The 19,002-nt window shown below is 38.6% G+C and overlaps 1 protein-coding gene across 1 annotated transcript in view; it reads right to left on the reverse strand.

The window, feature by feature from the left end:
* npas3 (neuronal PAS domain protein 3) overlaps positions 1-19,002 on the reverse strand; it is a 320,695-nt gene that overhangs the window by 199,141 nt on the left and 102,552 nt on the right. The window contains exon 3 of the mRNA XM_081394441.1: positions 8,686-8,930. Within this exon, the coding sequence (XP_081250567.1) occupies positions 8,686-8,930 (245 nt within the window). The remainder of the gene's footprint in view (positions 1-8,685; positions 8,931-19,002) is intronic.

Below are 19,002 nucleotides of genomic sequence, written 5' to 3' on the forward strand. Positions count from 1 at the left end.
AAGCAAAAAATCAGCTCTCGTAATCAACATTTTGGATGCAGGAGAAATTGGCAGGAATAAAGATCTGAGCACCTTTGACAAGGGCCAAATTGTTATGACAATGCGACTGGGTCAGAGTATCTGTGAAACGGCAAGGCTTGTGTGTTGCTACCGTTCAGCAGTGGTGAGAATTTACCAACAGTGTACGAGGAAGGGCAAACCACAAACCGGCGGCACGGTGTTAGACGCCCAAACCTTATCAATGCTTGAGGGCAACAAAGGTCTTCCTGTCTGGTCCGAGCCAACAGAAGGTCTACTGTGGCAGAAGTCACACAAAATTTTAATGATGGTTATAGGAGGAATGTGGCACAGCACACTCTGCTGCGTATGCAGACCAATCAGAATGCCACATAACTAAATATTGTTGCAGACCAGGTATACCCCTTCATGACAATGGTGTTACCTGGTGGAAGTGGCCTCTTTCAGCAGGATAATACACCCTGCCACACTGCACACATTGTTCAGGAATGGTTTTAGGGAACATGATGAAGAGTTCAAAGCGTTGCCCTGGCCTCCAAATTCAACACATCTCAATTCAATTGAGCCTTTTTTGGATGTGCTGGACATACAAGTTTGATCCACGGTGGCTCCACCTCACAAACTATAGGACTTGAAGAATCTGCTGTAAATGTCTTGGTGCAAGAAATCACAGGACACCTTCAGGGGTCTTAGAGAGTCCATGGTAGTACTGTTTTGGCAACATGTGGAGGACCAACAGCAAATTAGGCAGGTGGTCATGATGTTTTGGCTCATTGGTGTACAGTACAAACTGACCTTTTCCAGTAAATGAACCAAAAGAAATTACAGCCACATCCATTTTTAACTTCACATTTAATCTTACTTTTGACTGCCAAAGGAAGGAAGGTGAACATGATGAGGTCATGCTACACAATAGTAATGGAGATAGAGGATTCAGTAAATAGTAAGCAAGTATTTCATATCCATGGTTTGTTCAAATAGCTTTAGAGCCAATAATCAAGCATTCTCACCCAAACTGTTCTCAAATAGCGGTAAATCTGATTAAAAAATCCTTTCGAAAGTTCCTTTCGATGAAGGTAAAAAACTAACTAAATAAATGTTATTTTTTCCTCAACTGCTTTAATGTATTTAGCAATTTTTTCCCTTGTTAGCTAACTAAAGACTAGCCGGAATGTACAACATTATATTATGAATAGCTTGTAGTTCCTGTAGTTCATACAAAGCACAGCTCTAACAATGTAATGGTCATGGGTTTGCTTCCCAGGAAATATATAGTCACCGATTAGCTTTGAATAAAAGCATCTGCTAAATGCATACATGTAAATATAAAAGCTAAAGTTTTAAAGTAGCGTCACCAACACTGGTTAGCTGAGCTCAAGAACAGCAGTATGAAGCAGCGTGAAGCTCACGTGTGGAGCTAAATGTTTAGGCGTGAAGAGAGAGAGACATCAAACGTAGTGCGGGCGGTGTTTTGCTTCAAGGTCTCTCCGAGTTTATTGATGAAATTATGCTAATTGGGACAAGTACATGGACATTTGGCTGCTACTCTGGAAACGCATGTCGTTGTTTCCAAAAAAAAAAAAAAAAAGAAACTTTTTGTGACTGACTAAACTTAAGAGAAGCCATTATGCTTGTTAAAACACTTGAGTTTATGAGGTGCCGAAGGACAGCGTCCCAGAAGACGAACCAAAACCACGCAAACAAAGAAAGGAGGTGATTACGAAATCCTCTTTTCCTTCAATAAAAACAAGTGGCCTAAAAAGCAGGAGGTTTCGTTGTATTCGGCTGAGTGACACATCTATGCAATGCAGCAGTCACCAGAGATCAAACACTGATAACCAGTGAACACACGACGGCTTCCAGCGCTGCCTCTAATAAAGACAGCGGGCCGCCGCATCTCAGGTATTAATCACACACAACAAAGCACTGTGTGTTTCTGTCAGTATGTTCCACTCGCTTCCACTGACTGCTGAATAGATTATAACCCAACTGATGAGAAAACCGCCAATACAAACAGGATGTTTACAGTAGAACGGCACAACGACGACAAAACAAACCTACAACAGAGGAAAACTCTACTGTTTCAGTTGAATTTAAGTCTGAGCATCAGATGTTTCTTCTAGAATTCCTAATGAGAAATAAATTAGACAAGAAATATACACCGTTCAAAAGTCTGGGATCATTAGGATATTTTTTTTTTGAAAGAAATGAATACTTAATTCAGTAAGGACACATAAAATTTCCTTCGGATGAGACGTTAAACCGAGGTCCTGACTCTCTGTGGTCATTAAAAATCCCACGATGTCCTTCGAAAAAGAGTAGGGGTGTAACCCCGGCATCCTGGCCAAATTTGCCCCTTGGCCTCTGTCCATTATGGCCTCCTAATCATCCCCATATTTACTGATTGGCTTCATCACTGTCTCCTCTCCACCAATAAGCTTGTGTGTGGTGGGCGTTCTGGCGCAATATGGCTGCCGTCGCATCATCCAAAGTGGATGCTGCACATTGGTGGTGGTTGAGGAGATTCCCCCCTTCCATGTAAAGTGCTTTGAGCTAGAGAATAAAATGTAACAAATTATTATTATTTATTATTAAATTGATCAAAAGTGACAGCAAAGACATTTGTAATGTTACAAAAGATTTCTATTTCAAATCAATGCTGTTCTTTTGACGTTTCTATTTATCAAGTCAAGTCAAGTCAAGTCAAGTTTATTTATATAGCGCTTTTCACAACACAGGTTGTATCAAAGCAGCTTCACAGTAATAAATTAGAACAATACATCAATGTTTGTTTCTAGTGGAACGTCTACGTTCGGTAATGCTGATCAATAGTATCGTTGATTGATTAATTCAATTAAATATCCCCAAATATCCCCAACTGAGCAAGCCAAAGGCAACAGTGGCAAGGAACCGAAAAACTCCATCAGGTGACCTAATGGAGAAAAAAAAACCTTGGGAGAACCCGGGCTCAGTCGGGGGCCAGTTCTCCTCTGGCGTTTATGAACTAGAGGTCGGATTTAACTGTAGGATTAAAAGTATTATATGAATGCCTGGCTGAAGAGATGCGTCTTTAATCTAGTTTTAAACTGGGAGAGTGAGTCTGAGCAACGAACAGTATCCGGAAGACTATTCCAGAGTTTTGGTGCTAAATGTGAAAATGCTCTCCCTCCTTTGGTGGATCTGGATATCCTAGGTATGACCAAAAGCCTCGAATTTAGTGATCTTAAAGAGCGCGATGGATTATAGGGCGATAGAAGATCGGTTAAATAGACTGGAGCTAAGCCGTTTAGGGCTTTATAAGTCAGTAGCAATACCTTGTAATTAATACGGGACTTTATAGGTAACCAATGTAGGGATGATAAAATCGGTGTTATATGATCATATTTTCTTGATCTAGTTAGAACTCTAGCGGCGGCATTTTGGACTAACTGTAGCTTGTTTATTAAGGATGCAGGACAACCGGCTAATAACGCATTACAGTAATCTAGTCTCGAGGTCATGAATGCATGAACTAACTTTTCTGCGTCAGAAACTGATAGCATATTACGTAGCTTAGCAATGTTTCTAAGGTGGAAAAAGGCTGTTCTTGTAACATATGAAATATGATTTTCAAAAGACAGGTTGCAGTCTAATATAACACCCAGGTCTTTTACTGTAGAGGATGAAGTAACAGGACATCCTACTATGTTAAAGTTGTATTGTGAGAGGTTTTGTGGGTGGTTTTTTGAACCGATAAGTAGTACCTCTGTCTTGTCTGGATTTAATAAAAGAAAATTATGCGTCATCCAATCTTTTATATCTTTAACACACTCTGTCAATTTGGATAATTTAGCGTTTTCATCTGGCCGTGATGAAATATAGATTTGAGTGTCATCAGCATAACAATGGAAACTAATTCCATGTTTCCTTATAATATTTCCAAGTGGCAGCATATATATTGAGAATAATAGAGGGCCTAACACAGATCCCTGCGGCACTCCATAGTTTACTGGAGTTATGATAGATTTTTCTCCATTTAAATAAACAAAATGGTAGCGGTCAGATAAATACGATCTAAACCAGCTTAATGCTTGTCCTTGAACACCAGTATAATTTTGTAGTCGATCTAAGAGTATTGTATGATCTATAGTATCGAACGCAGCACTAAGATCAAGTAAAACTAATATTGAGATACAGCCTTGGTCAGAAGCTAAAAGTAAATCATTTGTGATTTTAACGAGCGCAGTTTCAGTGCTATGATGCGGCCTGAATCCAGACTGAAACTTTTCATAGGTGTCATTTTCTTGTAAGAAAGAGCCCAGTTGAGCGGACACAACTTTTTCTAGTATTTTAGACATAAAAGGTAGATTTGAAATGGGTCTATAATTTACTAGATTATTCGGATCTAATTGTGGTTTCTTAATGAGAGGTTTTATAACTGCCAATTTAAATGTTCTTGGAACATGACCTAAAGATAAAGACGAGTTAATAATATTGAGGAGAGGCTCTTCCACTACAGGTAACACTTCTTTCAATAGTTTAGTTGGTATACTATTAGTTGGTATTATCAGAGAATACTGAAAAAAACTGCATGGTGGTTTCTACAAAAATTGTTTTAAACTGAAAGTTATTGATACTTAGCACCAATAATTGATCATAAATAAGCAGCATATCCGCATATTAGAATGATTTCTGAAGGATCATGTGACACTGAAGACTGAAGTAATTGATACTGAAAATTCAGCTTTGCATCACAGGAAGAAACTGCATTTCAAATAGAAAACAGTTATTTTAAAATGTAATAATATTTCACAAATATTACTGTTTTTACTGTTTCTTATCAAATAATCTCAGCCTTGGGGAGCATAAGAGACTTCTCTCAAAAACATGAATCTTGCAGACTCCAAACATTTGAACGGTGTAACCGTTTAATTTGTAACATGAATTTGGATAGGGTTTGAAACCTGAGCAGAGTTTGAGACATTATTAAGATCCCTGGAATCTTTTTCCTCAGGAGGAAAAATTAAAAATTCTTTTTTTTTTTCTCTCTCAGCCTCCATTTGCTCTCCGTTTAAACTCATCGCTGTCTAGGAGAAACAATTGAGACATTCCAGAGATCTCGTTTGTGATTTATTTCCCTGTGGGCATCGGCGTTGCATGTAAAATAAATTCGCATTTCACTCAATTAATTCCCCTCCGTTAATATCAGTCTCCGAGCAGCCGTTGGCGCAAGATGTTTACGCCCTGGGTGATTAAGATGGAAAAGTGAGTTTCTGACATTCCGATGGAAAACATTCAAAGCTGCTATTTTGCAGATATTTCAGCCCATTTGGAATTCCTTTCCGGTGATCATAAAAAGACAACTGGCATATGTGTCCTCGACTCGGCAGCTAACTACAGGCACAAAACGTGTCAATTGTGGAGGCAGCGCTGTGGAGTTTGGGTGTGTGCGCGCTTGGTGAAGTGTGGCATTTTGGCGACTGCTCGCTGCTCTGCATGCATGAATAATGAATGCACAGGTGGTGGAGGGGGGTCAGGGGCCCGCGCCATCCTCCAAACAACAGAAAGGTCATGCTTGTTTGTGCAGTGTCCTTCAACAGATGTGAAACGCTTCTGACAGAGACTAGCAAATTTCGGTTGAAACGCTCCAAAAAAAATTAGTTGATGGGTCAATTATGGTAAAGGTTAACAGGCGCAAAAGGAGAGAGGCGGCTAGCTTGCGCGACTTATGATAATAAATCATCACCTGAGAAACGGAGGTCAAATTCTTTCAGTTGTGATGCCAGTAATACAGGCTTTTATTCCAGATAAAGGCCTGAATTCTATGCTTTGTCGCCCCGGTTTTGCACTCAACAAAAGGCGGCTTTGTTTTAATGGTGTTTGGCGACTCTCCGTCGCACAAATGGCAGCTCCAAATTGTTCTTTATTCACACAGACACAACAAAAAAAAAGAAGCGGAAATAGATTTTTCTCCAAGCAAAGAATCATTCCGATTCACATGAGATTTGTCAAACGACACTGCTCAGAGATTTCCCAAAAGGTTACAATCATCAGTTATTATGGAGAGATGCCTTACAAGAAGTCAACTTGTTGTTTTTTTTGCTTCTTTTCACAGCAAATATGTATAATAACATCAGCGGCGGCTTCAGACCTCTATGTAAAGTCACTGGGAAATTGCCTGGAAGTCTGCACTGACAAATGAACCGGCTACTTCCAGGCACGGGGAACAATATCATTTTCTTACAGCTCACCTTGACTCGTGTGCGCAAACAATCGGAGGGAGAAAACAGGCTTGCCCTCTGAGCTCCGGGCCTGATGCAATAAGTCACCATATGCTCGTATTAGCATGCTCTGCATTACGGCATGTGGCGCGCCTCCCGGTCAGCTGTACGCCAATCAAAACACATGCACCTCTTTTATTCTAAACAACAATCCAGCAGGAGTCAGCGGAGGATGAGGAGAGAGCTCTCTGCCGCTGTAGGTCAGCCCCGTCTCCTCTCTCCGATCGGAAAATAAACAGAGATTCATGAGCTCAGAGGAATCGGGAGCGGGGCTGAGTATCCATTAGCTCTAGCGATGCAGAGCGGCAAAACGGGAATCGATAACAGGTTCTGTTCGAAATGTAGTGTAAATAAAATGAGCCGCGCTACTGATTCAATTCAAACGGCTGCTGTCAATGAGATGGAAGGACACAGAGCGCCTCTCATTGTCCTAGAGGGTTTGGATTCACCTTGCTGAGCCTTCATTAATACATGGGGATGTGATGTACTTTATTCATTTCCTTCGCTTACATCATTTCCTGAACTGCATGTCGAGCACGATGGTGTCGGACGTGTAAAAGGCAACAGTCTTGTGGACCGGCCCTACTCCGAATTATTCACTTTATACATTTTCTCATTAAAATGCATGCGGCTCTTCAAAGCAAGACAACAATGATACCATCTGTTGTGTGCCGGCTGGAATACGCAGAACAAAGCCGCTGAAAACTGCAACAATTTACTCTTGCCTCTAACAATGTTCACGGTACTACAGCAATTCCAAGTGTACAGTAAATAACTCACATTTAAGTGCAAAGTAGCAGTAATAAATGAAATAAAAAAATGAATTAATTAATTAATGAAAAATTAAATTAAATGTAAAAAAGAAATATAAAATTGAAAATCTTTAGCTATAATTACACAAATATTATAATAAGAAATATGGCAACTGTAATCACCAGAAGTACTGAAAAAAAAAACATACCAAATGATCCTAAGAGCATCATCTCTTTTAAATATTACATTTAACCACGGCCATCAAATATAACGAGAAGAGCAAGTATTGAGCGCATCTTTTTTATTTTCATTGATCCCGACTGCATCCTTTATCACCAACCAATTAGCATTAGTTGATTAACCAGGCCCATTACTCACCTAATCGTTACAGTCCAACTAAGAATCCATAGTTACTGTTAAATCTATAGGCTGCTTCAGTGTACTGACATTCGTAACTAATTAGGGTTCTGTAGGGCATGACACAGTCTTGTTTATTTATAACCGACAGCTATTTTTCTTCTCGAGCCTGTAGTGTAGCAAACACCAGCCAGGAGGGAGCGAGTTATGATCGATGTACAGATCTCACTGGACTTTATAATGCACATCCATAGTTTCATAGTCTACTTCCTGTCCTTGCTGGTAACCAAGAGTACTAACTGATGAGCTGTTGATTTTGTGTACCGCATGTGGTTGTTTACCACTGACAATAACCTCAACTCATCCCTCAGTGTGAATAAACCAGTTTACAATCTGTTTACACTTACAATTACACTTATAAAGTTTGATGAATAAAACAGAAATTTGCAGCTTGTATATTTGTTAAAATGCATATTTAGTTTAAGTTCATTTTGGAATCAGTAGCGTGACCAAAAATTATTACATTATTGAAAATATTTAATTTGTTGTGAATTAAGCTCAGAATTAATATATTTAATATATAGATTTAGATATAATTATTTAGAATCAGATTTACTTATTTTATTATTTTTGTTTTATTTAATTATTCAGACACCCTGAAGCTTGTCTGTTATTTAAGCTTCAGATTGAAATATAATTGCTGTCAAATCGATTAATCGCATCTAACATAAAATATTTTGTTTATATAATATTTGTTATTATATATGTTATATATCTCTATATATACATATATACAGTATATACACATATATACAGTATATACACATACATATATACATATACGTATATATATATATACTTTTATGTTAGATGCAATTAATCGTGATTAATCGATTTGACAGCACTACTAAACATTACTATTTTTCTATACGGATGAACTTCTGGTTATGAGTTATGAGTTGTGAGTTAGTTAGCCAAGTTTACCTTTTAATCTGGTTATGACATACGTTGAAAATTTGTACATAAATTTGCTAAACGTTTTAACTGTTATGGTTAACATACAAATTCTATAATAGTATACTTTGTAGCTTGCCTGCTTTTTTACTTTCATTGTGAGTTTTTTACAGTAAAGATAATTTCCCATTCATTATTACACTGTGTGGAAATTGAAATTATTGTCTTTAGTATTCAATATTCAGCATACTACACATGATATACATTAAATTGAAAATAACCTGGGGGAAAAAAACAACAACAAAAAGAGCAAAATAAATCTTGATTTCTATACGAGTCTTACCTTTGACTGAGGTGTTGGGCGGAGGTCCTTCGATGCGCAGGTTCCACGGCGGGTCTCCCTGGTTGGCGAAGTCCCTCATCTTAAGGTAGCTGATGGTTAGGCGGATGATGGAGGCCTTATCCAGCTGGCTGGTGATGGCGCCGGGGAGCGGAAGCATCTTTGCCAGCTCGTAGAACTCGAAGTTTTCCTTCCCCCGGCGCGAGCGAGCGGCGTCACGTGACTTCTCCTTCCTTAGAGCCTGCAACCTGGCAGAAACGCAAGAACATCAATAATATAAACAACTACTGCTAGTCAAAGCCTGACAGACTTTGCCTTCTTGTTGGAAGACGTCTTATGACTGACAAAATGTCCATCCTTTATGCTTAAAATGCTTGATTGATAAATGATTTGTTGATGAATGACAATTGATGAATCATAATTAAGCGTTTTAAATTTACATTGCATAGATATTGAAATTGACCCCATTTACTATCTTAACACAGTCCTAGTTTTACTTTGTGCATGTTACTGTAAAAGTATCTTTCATTAAATTGAATAACTTTAAACCTCCAAATTGACTTTTTGGTCAACATCACAAATCGCTTTTATTTTTTAGCCCCTCCCCATCCAACAACCTGACAAATAGCGACAACGTTTTCATAATCCAAACAATTTCCAATGTAAATACGCAAGTCTTGATCTTCATTTTATTTTGTTTAAAACTTGAAAATACTATGTTTCAACCACAGATGTCGATGGAGAGAACAGAATTCCGTGGTGTAACTTTAATATATTGTTTTGCACTGAAATACGTCACATTCAGGGCTTGACATTACATTTTTTGCTCACCAGCCACTGTGGCTAGTAGATCTCAAAACACAGCATTTTCACTGCTCGCAATTTTGACATCGATACAATCAGGAAAACTGCCATATAGATATTTTTAATATTATCTCATAGATTGGCAGCAGAGATGTCACATTACTGTCACATTATACTGTTACACATGCATTTTCTTTCTCAACTGTTAATTTCACTTAAAACATAACTGACTGTGTTCACGTGAATACTCACCGAGACCCGCATTTTGACATTATTTTGTGTGTGTTTGACTGTTCAAGCCTAATAAGCAGTGAAAAAGGACTCAATTTAGTACTGAGGCGGCTTTATGTGTGCACACTTTGGGAGTGGGAATGAGTAAAATTATGCTCAATACCCGCAATCCCATGCCAAAATTCAAGCCTTGTAGCACTAACAATATTCATCCAGAGGAAATTAAACGAGTGAGTGAGGGGAGGTTGGTTTGTGTGTAGTCTCGCGTAGCCAGACCTTCAGACTGACGGCTGAAGGTCTGGAATTCATAGCAGCTTTCTTTGGCCAAGGCCCGCCCATAAGGCCGTTTGACCGACATGTCAAACAACCAATTACAGTTCGTTTCGGGGCGTGGAAATGTCCCCACAACAACAGACCGGCGTGCAACAAGTCAGTCAGCATAGAAAATCAAAGAAGGAGAAGAAAACAAGCAGTAAGTCATTGATCTGTTCGTGCACGTATACTTTTGAGAATCCTACGTTTAGCTGATCTTGATAAATGCTCATTGTCACTCATGTAAACACAACAGTTTTTCTTCCTGCGCTTTGTTTCCCGGCTGACCGAAAATAAACGCGACACTCGGAAATCCGATAAAATTCAACCAATCAGATGGCGACTTCGACATTCCTGAAGTGTTTCCAGTTAAGTGTACCATATGCATCAGACGTTTAGCCAACGTTCCGTGGGCGTGACGTCTGAGGCTGAGACTAGTTTGTGTGTAACTCTAGCCTGGGTTTTCCCATACTGCCTTGCTCGCAGCGTGATTTTATTCACGCTGCTAGGCAGTCTGGACACCATGGACCAAATTTTCCCCTGAAAAAGGGAACCAATCACAGAACGGGGAGGGAGCAGCAAGACGATGACGACACTGAAGCAGTTTGTTTATATCTATGGATCCAACATGGCATCAGACTCGATGTTACCTTCTACCCTCATGTTTATCTTGCACAAACGGTAATATTCACTAAACGCCATCGTGTACAAATAAATCTTTGACCCATCGTCTTTTTCCTCGTCGAATATCTGTCGCTCTACATACGTCATCTGGTATAATTGAAGCGATTGGCTATGAGCTACATACAGGCGCATTTGATAGACATTCATAGCGCCCAATAAACGGCTCTGGGCATTCGTAAACCACGCCTCAAATGCGAGAAAATGAACACGTGGTTCCCAGACCAAGTCTCAAATGAGACTTGGTCTGACGTTAGCCAGGCTAGTGTAACTCGCTGGTATCGTGGTATTCTGTGGAAAATTAGTATTGGAAGCGTTTCAGATATTTCAGCATCGATATGTATCGACAAATCTATACATTGCATAAATTACATAAAATGTATATATTATGTTTATAAAATTCAACCTGCCAAAGTGGCTAGTAGGGGTGACTGCGTTACACACCACTGCTGAAATACACTAGCATTTGGCGGGTTGACGCATGTTAATGTCAAGCCCTGGTCACATTCCAAAGTTAAATGAGTTGACTTTAATAGAAACATCACTTGGAACAAAACATACTGTGGTGGTATTAAACTAAAGTACACTACTGTACAAAATGTTGGTTGGTAAGACTTTTTTTATGTTTTGGAAGTCTCTTATGCTCACCAAAGCTGCATTTTTTTTTTTCAATTAAAAAACAGTAAAACAGTAATATTTTGAAATATTTTTCAATTTAAAACAATCGTTTTCTATTTTAATATATTTTAAAATGTAATTTTAATGAGTTTTCAGCATTATCACTGTGTCACATGATCCTTCAGAAATCATCCTAACATGCTGATTTGCTGCTCAAGAAATATTTCTTATTATAAATGTTGAAAACAGTTGTGCTGCTTAATATTTCAGAGGAAAATGTGATTATTTTTTCAGGATTCTTTGATGAACAGAAAGTGTAAAAACAGCATTTATTTGAACATATTTTGTAACAATGTTAAAGTCCTTAATGCTACTTTTGAATAACATAATGCATCTTTCCTGAATAACAGTATGCATTTCTTTAAAAAAAAAAAAATCTTACTGTTCCCAAACTTTTGAACGGTAGTGCTTATATAGTGGAACAGAACAAAATTATGAATATTCATAAACAAAACACATAAAATGTGTTGTTAGTCACAGTATTACACCATAAGCAGAGAGTAAACCATGATTACTATTGATTGATCCAATAATATTAGCCTCTATTCATAATACACACACGAAAATCCCCGATTTATCTCTATTGTAATTTATAGCTATATATCCCAACATGCCTTTCTCTTTTCAACACTGCTTTTCCCAGCCAAACAAAAGGCCCAGGAGAGACGGTCTGTAACTGAACTCAATAGCTGTGCCTGGCTCTTTGTTATTGACTGTATATAGTATCAAGAGCACACCTCTGTGCCAATCACAGACGGGGCAAGCAACCGGGGCGTTGTGGCGCTGGGCCGCAGCAGGCTAAAGTTGCAGTCACACCGACTTTGTTGTGCTCCGTCGGGAGACCTCAACTCAATTGGTTCAGTCATTGGAATCCAGAAGTGGGTCGAAGTTGTGATTAGCTTTGGCCCGGGGTCTCGTGAGACGTCCCTGTGAATGACTTTTATTGCTGCCTTTTTACCACAGACACAGACGACCGGCCAGAGATCTTCTTTCCCCGCCAAGCAGTTAAACAAAGAGAAGGAAACACAACACTGACCTAACCTTACCTGCATTTGAGCTTTTGAAACGATGCTAGACCGAAAATGCCCAAAATATACACGCGCTCGATTCTACACATGCCTGCACAAAACAATGATATATTATAAATTATGACTACTGCCTCAAAGTGCTTCTGTTTATTTTAAATCGAGTGATTTATAACTCTGCAGTGAGCATTTCTCTTTATTTATTTCCTTCTGAATAAAATTAGCCCCTTTCTGGCAGCAATTGCTAGCAACTCAACGCAGTGTCTACACTGGAAGTGTTATCATGTTACGGAGTTAAACAAATGGTTAGAAAGAAAAGATTATATAAATTAGTAAGCCAGTGATCGGAAATATCAAGAGTCTGCTTCATAATTAATTTAAATATATATCTAATAAAATAAACAGCTATCAATTCATTATATGTACAGGGCTACTTTTCGTTACTCGAAACAAAACAAACACTCACTGAAATAAAATAATATATAAATATGAAATTTCTTTCAGCTGCAGCTACATTTCTCATTTTAGTTTAGTTTAATGCCAGGTACACACTGCACAATTTTAGCCCCGATTTTCTACTTGCTGACAGTTTTGTGAAAAATCGCAGACAAATGCTCGAAATAAGAGGCAAATTGGTGCTCGTTCACGTGAGTGACATTCAAGGGAAAGTTCATGGGCAGGAGTCATAGACTTGCAACAAAACATCAGCAAGCATGGCTTCTGCAAGCAACCATTGGCTGCATCCGCATACTTCCCAACTATATATTAGGTTGAAAAACAGTATGTGACAAAAGAATGTCTAAATTCACAGTACCTACTACTACCAGCGAGATTCTGAATTGTGCATAAGATGGGCACTTTACTATCCCATGAGGCCACGGGAGAGGATTTGTAAATGGCTGGTAGGTTACATGATAATGACAACATACCGGATGTAGTCCGTGTTGATTACATTCATACTACACACACTCATACTATATAGAACATACTTTTTAGCAGTCGTGAATTAATTACTTGCTCAAAATAAGTACCTACTCAAGAGTGTATGCGATTTCGGACGCAGTCATTCTCTCACGCGTGATCTTAAGTTAGTTCCTGTATCCATACTCTCTTGTACCCGCCATTACATCCAGTACTAATAACTAAAACTAAATAAACTAAAACTAATAAATAAAAACTGATAAAAAACCATAAAGACATTTTACTAAAATTTTAACTAAATTTAAAGTGAAAACAGAAAATATATAAATAGAATCGAATTAAAAATATATATAAAAAAAACTATAATATATAAAAAATACTACTTTAACACTGGGTTTATGTAAATCAAATAATTTTATTTCAGTTGGAAAAGAAACATACTTCGTAAAATAGTTTTTCAGCATGTTGAAAATAGAAATGTGGCATCTGCTAAATTAAAAATGCAATGCAATGTGCTACAATGATACTTCTAGTTTAGACAGCTTCATTAACTATAATGTGAGCGATTTAGTTTTGTCACAGCATAATGCATCGCACACATCTAGTGTAGACGCAGTATAATGCGGTACACATTGTACGATTTTGGGCAGTCCCAGACGAAAGATGACCAATCGTGGTGATTTCTGTGCGTACAGTGAGAGAGGTTTAAAGACGATAATTCTCGATAATTCAATAAAGGCGATAATTCTCTGTCAGTGTAAGAAATTTAGCATCATCATCACAGTTATGCTACGACCTGCGTCTACTGAATGGCCAATAAAAATGCAACATGAAATGACGTATTAATTAACGCGAGATGGCGCTAAACTTAAAACTATTTACCTTAAGCTCCATTTGAAAAATCGGCATGCCAAGTTGCCTCTTTTCCCTAGCCATGACCACGTCCATATTCTCCTCTTACGCTCCCTTCTCTTTTTTCAACGCACATAAAAACCACAACTGCCAAAGTGCAATGCATCTTCCTCTATTTGTTAACCACTAGCACATGCTGATGATGTTTTATTCTTCTATGCTAAGTTGCGTCGTAGCCTGCGATTCAATAGGTGCCATCTTCGTCCAGTCTCTAAATACATGTCGTACCCAAGTTTATTAGATCCATGTTGTACGGTGTGATTTGTAATGATCTAATCGGATTGCAGAAATCGCACAGCAGGCATAAGGCTCAAAATACTCAACATAGTGTTGTCACAAGGGGTGCTAGAACAGATTTAGCATAAATTCTTCTTCTACTGTCATGGCGGAGCAACAGTTTTGAAGAGAATCTTGCTGAGTAAGTTAACGTGTACAGTTAGATATCCAGATAATAACATTCAATACAACTATGCACTGGTGTAGAACCTACATCCTTAAAAAAAAAGCCCCAGTAAAATGTATTCAAATATAAATCAGATTCAACAGCTTTTTATTCATAAAGCACATTATTTTCGGTCACTTTAAGCACAAGTAAATATGCATGAACTCAGTGTATCAGCTAATAATGCACACGGCACAGGCTTTCTGGTGTTTACGGTCCCAGCACTCTGGTCCAAGGTTTGAGTTCATTGATTTATGATTTTCAATCAAACAACTCACAACAGCCGCTTTAATGCTTCCAAAACACAACTGCCCACTTTCTGTAGCGTTCATCATGTCAAGCCATTCTGAATTAAGTCGGATATAAATCAGCCCAGAGCTTCTGCGTTCCCTGTTGGCCGACATTTAGATTAATTTTTTACCACCATAAATGCTAAATCAGTTATAGCAAGTGCCGAAAGATGGGGAGAGAAGAATGCCTTGATGGATGAAAAACGACTGTTGGTGGAGGAGAAAAACAGCAGATATTGTCTTCGCATTTTACCATTGAACAAAAAGCAACATAAAATATGAAATGGAGCCGTGCCACAGACAGAACGCAAACATATTCTGGAGTGCTTAATCTTGATGTAACCTCACAATTCCTACTCTGCTTTAGTAACGGTCAATAATTCCCAAGCAACTTCCAGCAAAAAAAGCCCCAATTGCCCAAAAAGACCACCAATGACGCCTCACGCAGATCTAATACTACAGACGCAGATGCCGTGATCAATTTTTATCCTGTATGAAACTATCATTTCAACATCAAATATAGATTTGCTCCACGCCTTTGCATACGAGCGATGGATTTCTATTCTCAATGGCGCTCCAGCAAAAGAATAAAAACTCCATTTGATGGTCTACTGCTCAGACAGTATATAAAGCCAGTTGTAATGGTTGTTTGGATGCAAAGTGCAACAGAGCAGCAGAATTTCATTTGTTCCACAAACTTGGAAGGCATTATGCTGTCCTGCCAAATACGTCTTGATGCACTAAGGTTAGGTGACCTTCATTTTTGTGACATGTTTATTACGTACTACTGGAAAATGCAACAAACACGAAATCACGGTGATACCACGGCCCTTGCGAGACTCTTGCGGGACCTTTCAGGGAAATAGCATTGAGCTTTGTTTTGTGGCGTGGACTAACGGCAGTGGCTCCTGAGTAATGAGTGGTGTGTTATTGACCTGTTTTCTGAGCACGAATTTATGATTTTGACGTTTCCTGCTTTCAGGCTGGTATTAAAAACTCCTAGATTTTCTGCAACAAACATAAATGTGCCGTAAACCTTTTCGAAGCTTGTGCATCCTGAAGGATTTGAGTTTATGCACATGAAAACATCCTGCAAAACGGTGTCAACATCATATTTTCATCAGAAAGACAAAAATCAATACAAAATCTCATTGAATCACAACCCATTTTACTTGTGTAATGTGATGTAATTCAAAGCAAACGTAGAGCAGGATTTGACTGTATACATCAGAAGCTGGAAGGATCATGAAAAGTGGGCGTGACATACCAGAATGGAGCCATTTGATTAGATGAATGATTTTAAAGGCATTTGCACCTTACCTTGTGATCGACTGTATTGCTCTATATACAGAAGTAAATGAGTAAATCTGACACACACACACACACACACACACACACACACACACACACACACACACACACACACACACACACACACACACACACACACACACACACACACACACACACACACACACACACACATCAAGAGGCTGAAAGTTCTGCAAATGATCATTTAGGGTTGAGGTAATTGCCTTCATCAGTGTAGAAAAATCAGGCAGAAGAGAAATGTCACTTTAGATTATCTTCTTGCCTCCTGAAGCAATAGATGACACTTGATCAGAGACTAAATGCCAAAACCAATCAATTCCTTTTGTGACTCTTCGCCATGCCGCAGTAAAAAAGGCCATAGTCTTGGTTCTTCTAATTAAAGTAAATGCTATCTCCTTGGTAACCTCATTAATATTCTCATTGACTTGGTTATACATACAGTATGTCATATGGTCAAAATTAGATGGAGTACTTTTAATCAGACAGAATGTATATTACTCTCAGAAAGACTATATTTTATATACAATTTGACGAAGATTCTTTTCACTGAAATAACTTTAAAGGTTACATCTTATTCTACAAGGTTGTTTGCACCAAAAACAAGCTGTTTAGTTAATTTACCTTCGCATTTACCAATCTCTCTGACCCTTAGAATTAAACAGGCTGTTTTATACTGTACTCTTTATGTAAATGAGCTCTGTTATGAATGGCAAACTTTTTTTGCATGTGAAATGAGGATCAACGCCCCCATCTAGTTGCTGGACACTGAATAGTCATTGATATTGTAAACTTGATTGGTCATTGGGCTTTTGGTTATGACTGTCTGCATACTACATCAAACTCTTATCTCAAAGAGCAAGAAAACCCTTCTTTTTTTCACTAAAGTGCGACAACTATAAAGTATAAAACGACAAAAATATCACAATCTAAGCTGCAATCTTCGGTTAAGTGCAAGGTCACGTCTCGCACATGCACTAATTCCCTTCAAGGTCTGTGCGTACTTCCCTCTCAATCAGTAAAATGGATCCGGTTCTGATGCGAGTCTCCATTGCCCTCAAAGTTCTGTCATTCGACTGTTCGTTTGTCCTGTGTGTGTGTGTGTTGGGAACACACTGACATTCTTCATTAATATGGATGTCAGTTCAGGAGATCTATAGATGCGCTGCTTTCATACATCAGCAAGCGCCGCTCTGTTACTAAACAAGAGGCTGGTGTTTGCATTGGTTATGCTCAGTTTTTTATCTGAACAGCTAGCCAACCTTAATATGATGATTCAGAGGACTGTAAACCAGATTTCGACTATTCAAACGCAAGTTAATGAAACTTAAAGGGGGGTGAATTACTGTTTCATGCATACTGAGTTTTTTACACTGTTAAAGAAGTATAGTTAAAGTTAAAGAAGTATAGTTAAATAGTTAAAAAATCATACATTGTGATTTCTGGATTTTTTTTTTAGATTATGTCTCTCACAGTGGACATGCACCTACGATGACAATTTCAGACCCCTCCATGATTTCTAAGTGGGAGAACTTGCAAAATAGCAGGGTGTTCAAATACTTATTTGCCTCACTGTATATTTATATATGAGATCCCAGTCTGAATGTACAAATATCATAATATGTCATCACATGACCTGATTCATGTAAATGTATTCATACTTCCAGCACATCGTACCAGTTTTTTGCCACTTTCACCCTGTCCTCACTGTTTTTTCTTTACCTCTTACAATGGCTTGTACATATTGATTATGAGTCCAATCATGAGGTCAGTTTCAAAATAATACCTACAAATTATGCAGAGCGAAAGCATAATCAGTTTTTTTCCCCTTCTGAAGTAAAGTCCTTCCATGCGACTGTCTGTCTTACAGCTGCCTTGTAAACCCATTGAAGGATTTCTGGAAGGCCACATTCACAGTGAATTGCCCCTCTTGTCACAGAGTGGCATACACTCTCATAACGCTCAGAATGCAATTTACTGAACACTTTCATAAAGACCGGTCTCTCTTAGCTAAAAGCAATTTATTGTCTCTTTTTGTTTAGCTTTAGACAGAAGGGAAAGTGGCAGAACCGAGAGGGTGACAGAAATAACCGCACAATGTTTGCATAAACTCCAGAGTCGCAACAGAAGATAACAGGCATCAATTTAGTAAAAATGCACATTTTTTAGCTAATAATGAAACCTAAATTATGTTATTCCACTTTGAAAGGGTCGGTTTGGACAAGAAGTTCCATTCCAAAACTCACCATGCTCACTAAAATGACCCATAATGCTTTGAAACAGGAAGCACTCATTTTAATGCTGCAGCTCTTCAAAACGAAGCTTTAAAGAAACTGGGTGGTTTGAGAATCCCACAGCACTTTTCGTTTTATCTCTCAACAGACATGACATCTCAATGGCCGGCGATTGCCCAGCAGATTCGTGTGGTGTCACAGGGGCCGTGGGCGTGTGATTGGCTGTTTATAGCACACTTGTGACCTGACTGGCTGGACAAAGAGAGGTTGTCAGAGGAAAAGGTCACAGTGTTGCTTGTACAAAGTGAAACTCGTGTCAGAGCCAAAGAGAAGGAGGCGTGCTGTATTATACCAGCTGAATCACAAGCTCAAGGTAGAAACTCCATGTCTCTCTCTCTCTCTCTCTCTCTCTCTCTCTCTCTCTCTCTCTCTCTCTCTCTCTCCATCTATATATCTATATA

Source organism: Scardinius erythrophthalmus (assembly GCF_964197995.2).
Source record: "Scardinius erythrophthalmus genome assembly, chromosome: 19".
NCBI lineage: Eukaryota > Metazoa > Chordata > Actinopteri > Cypriniformes > Leuciscidae > Scardinius > Scardinius erythrophthalmus.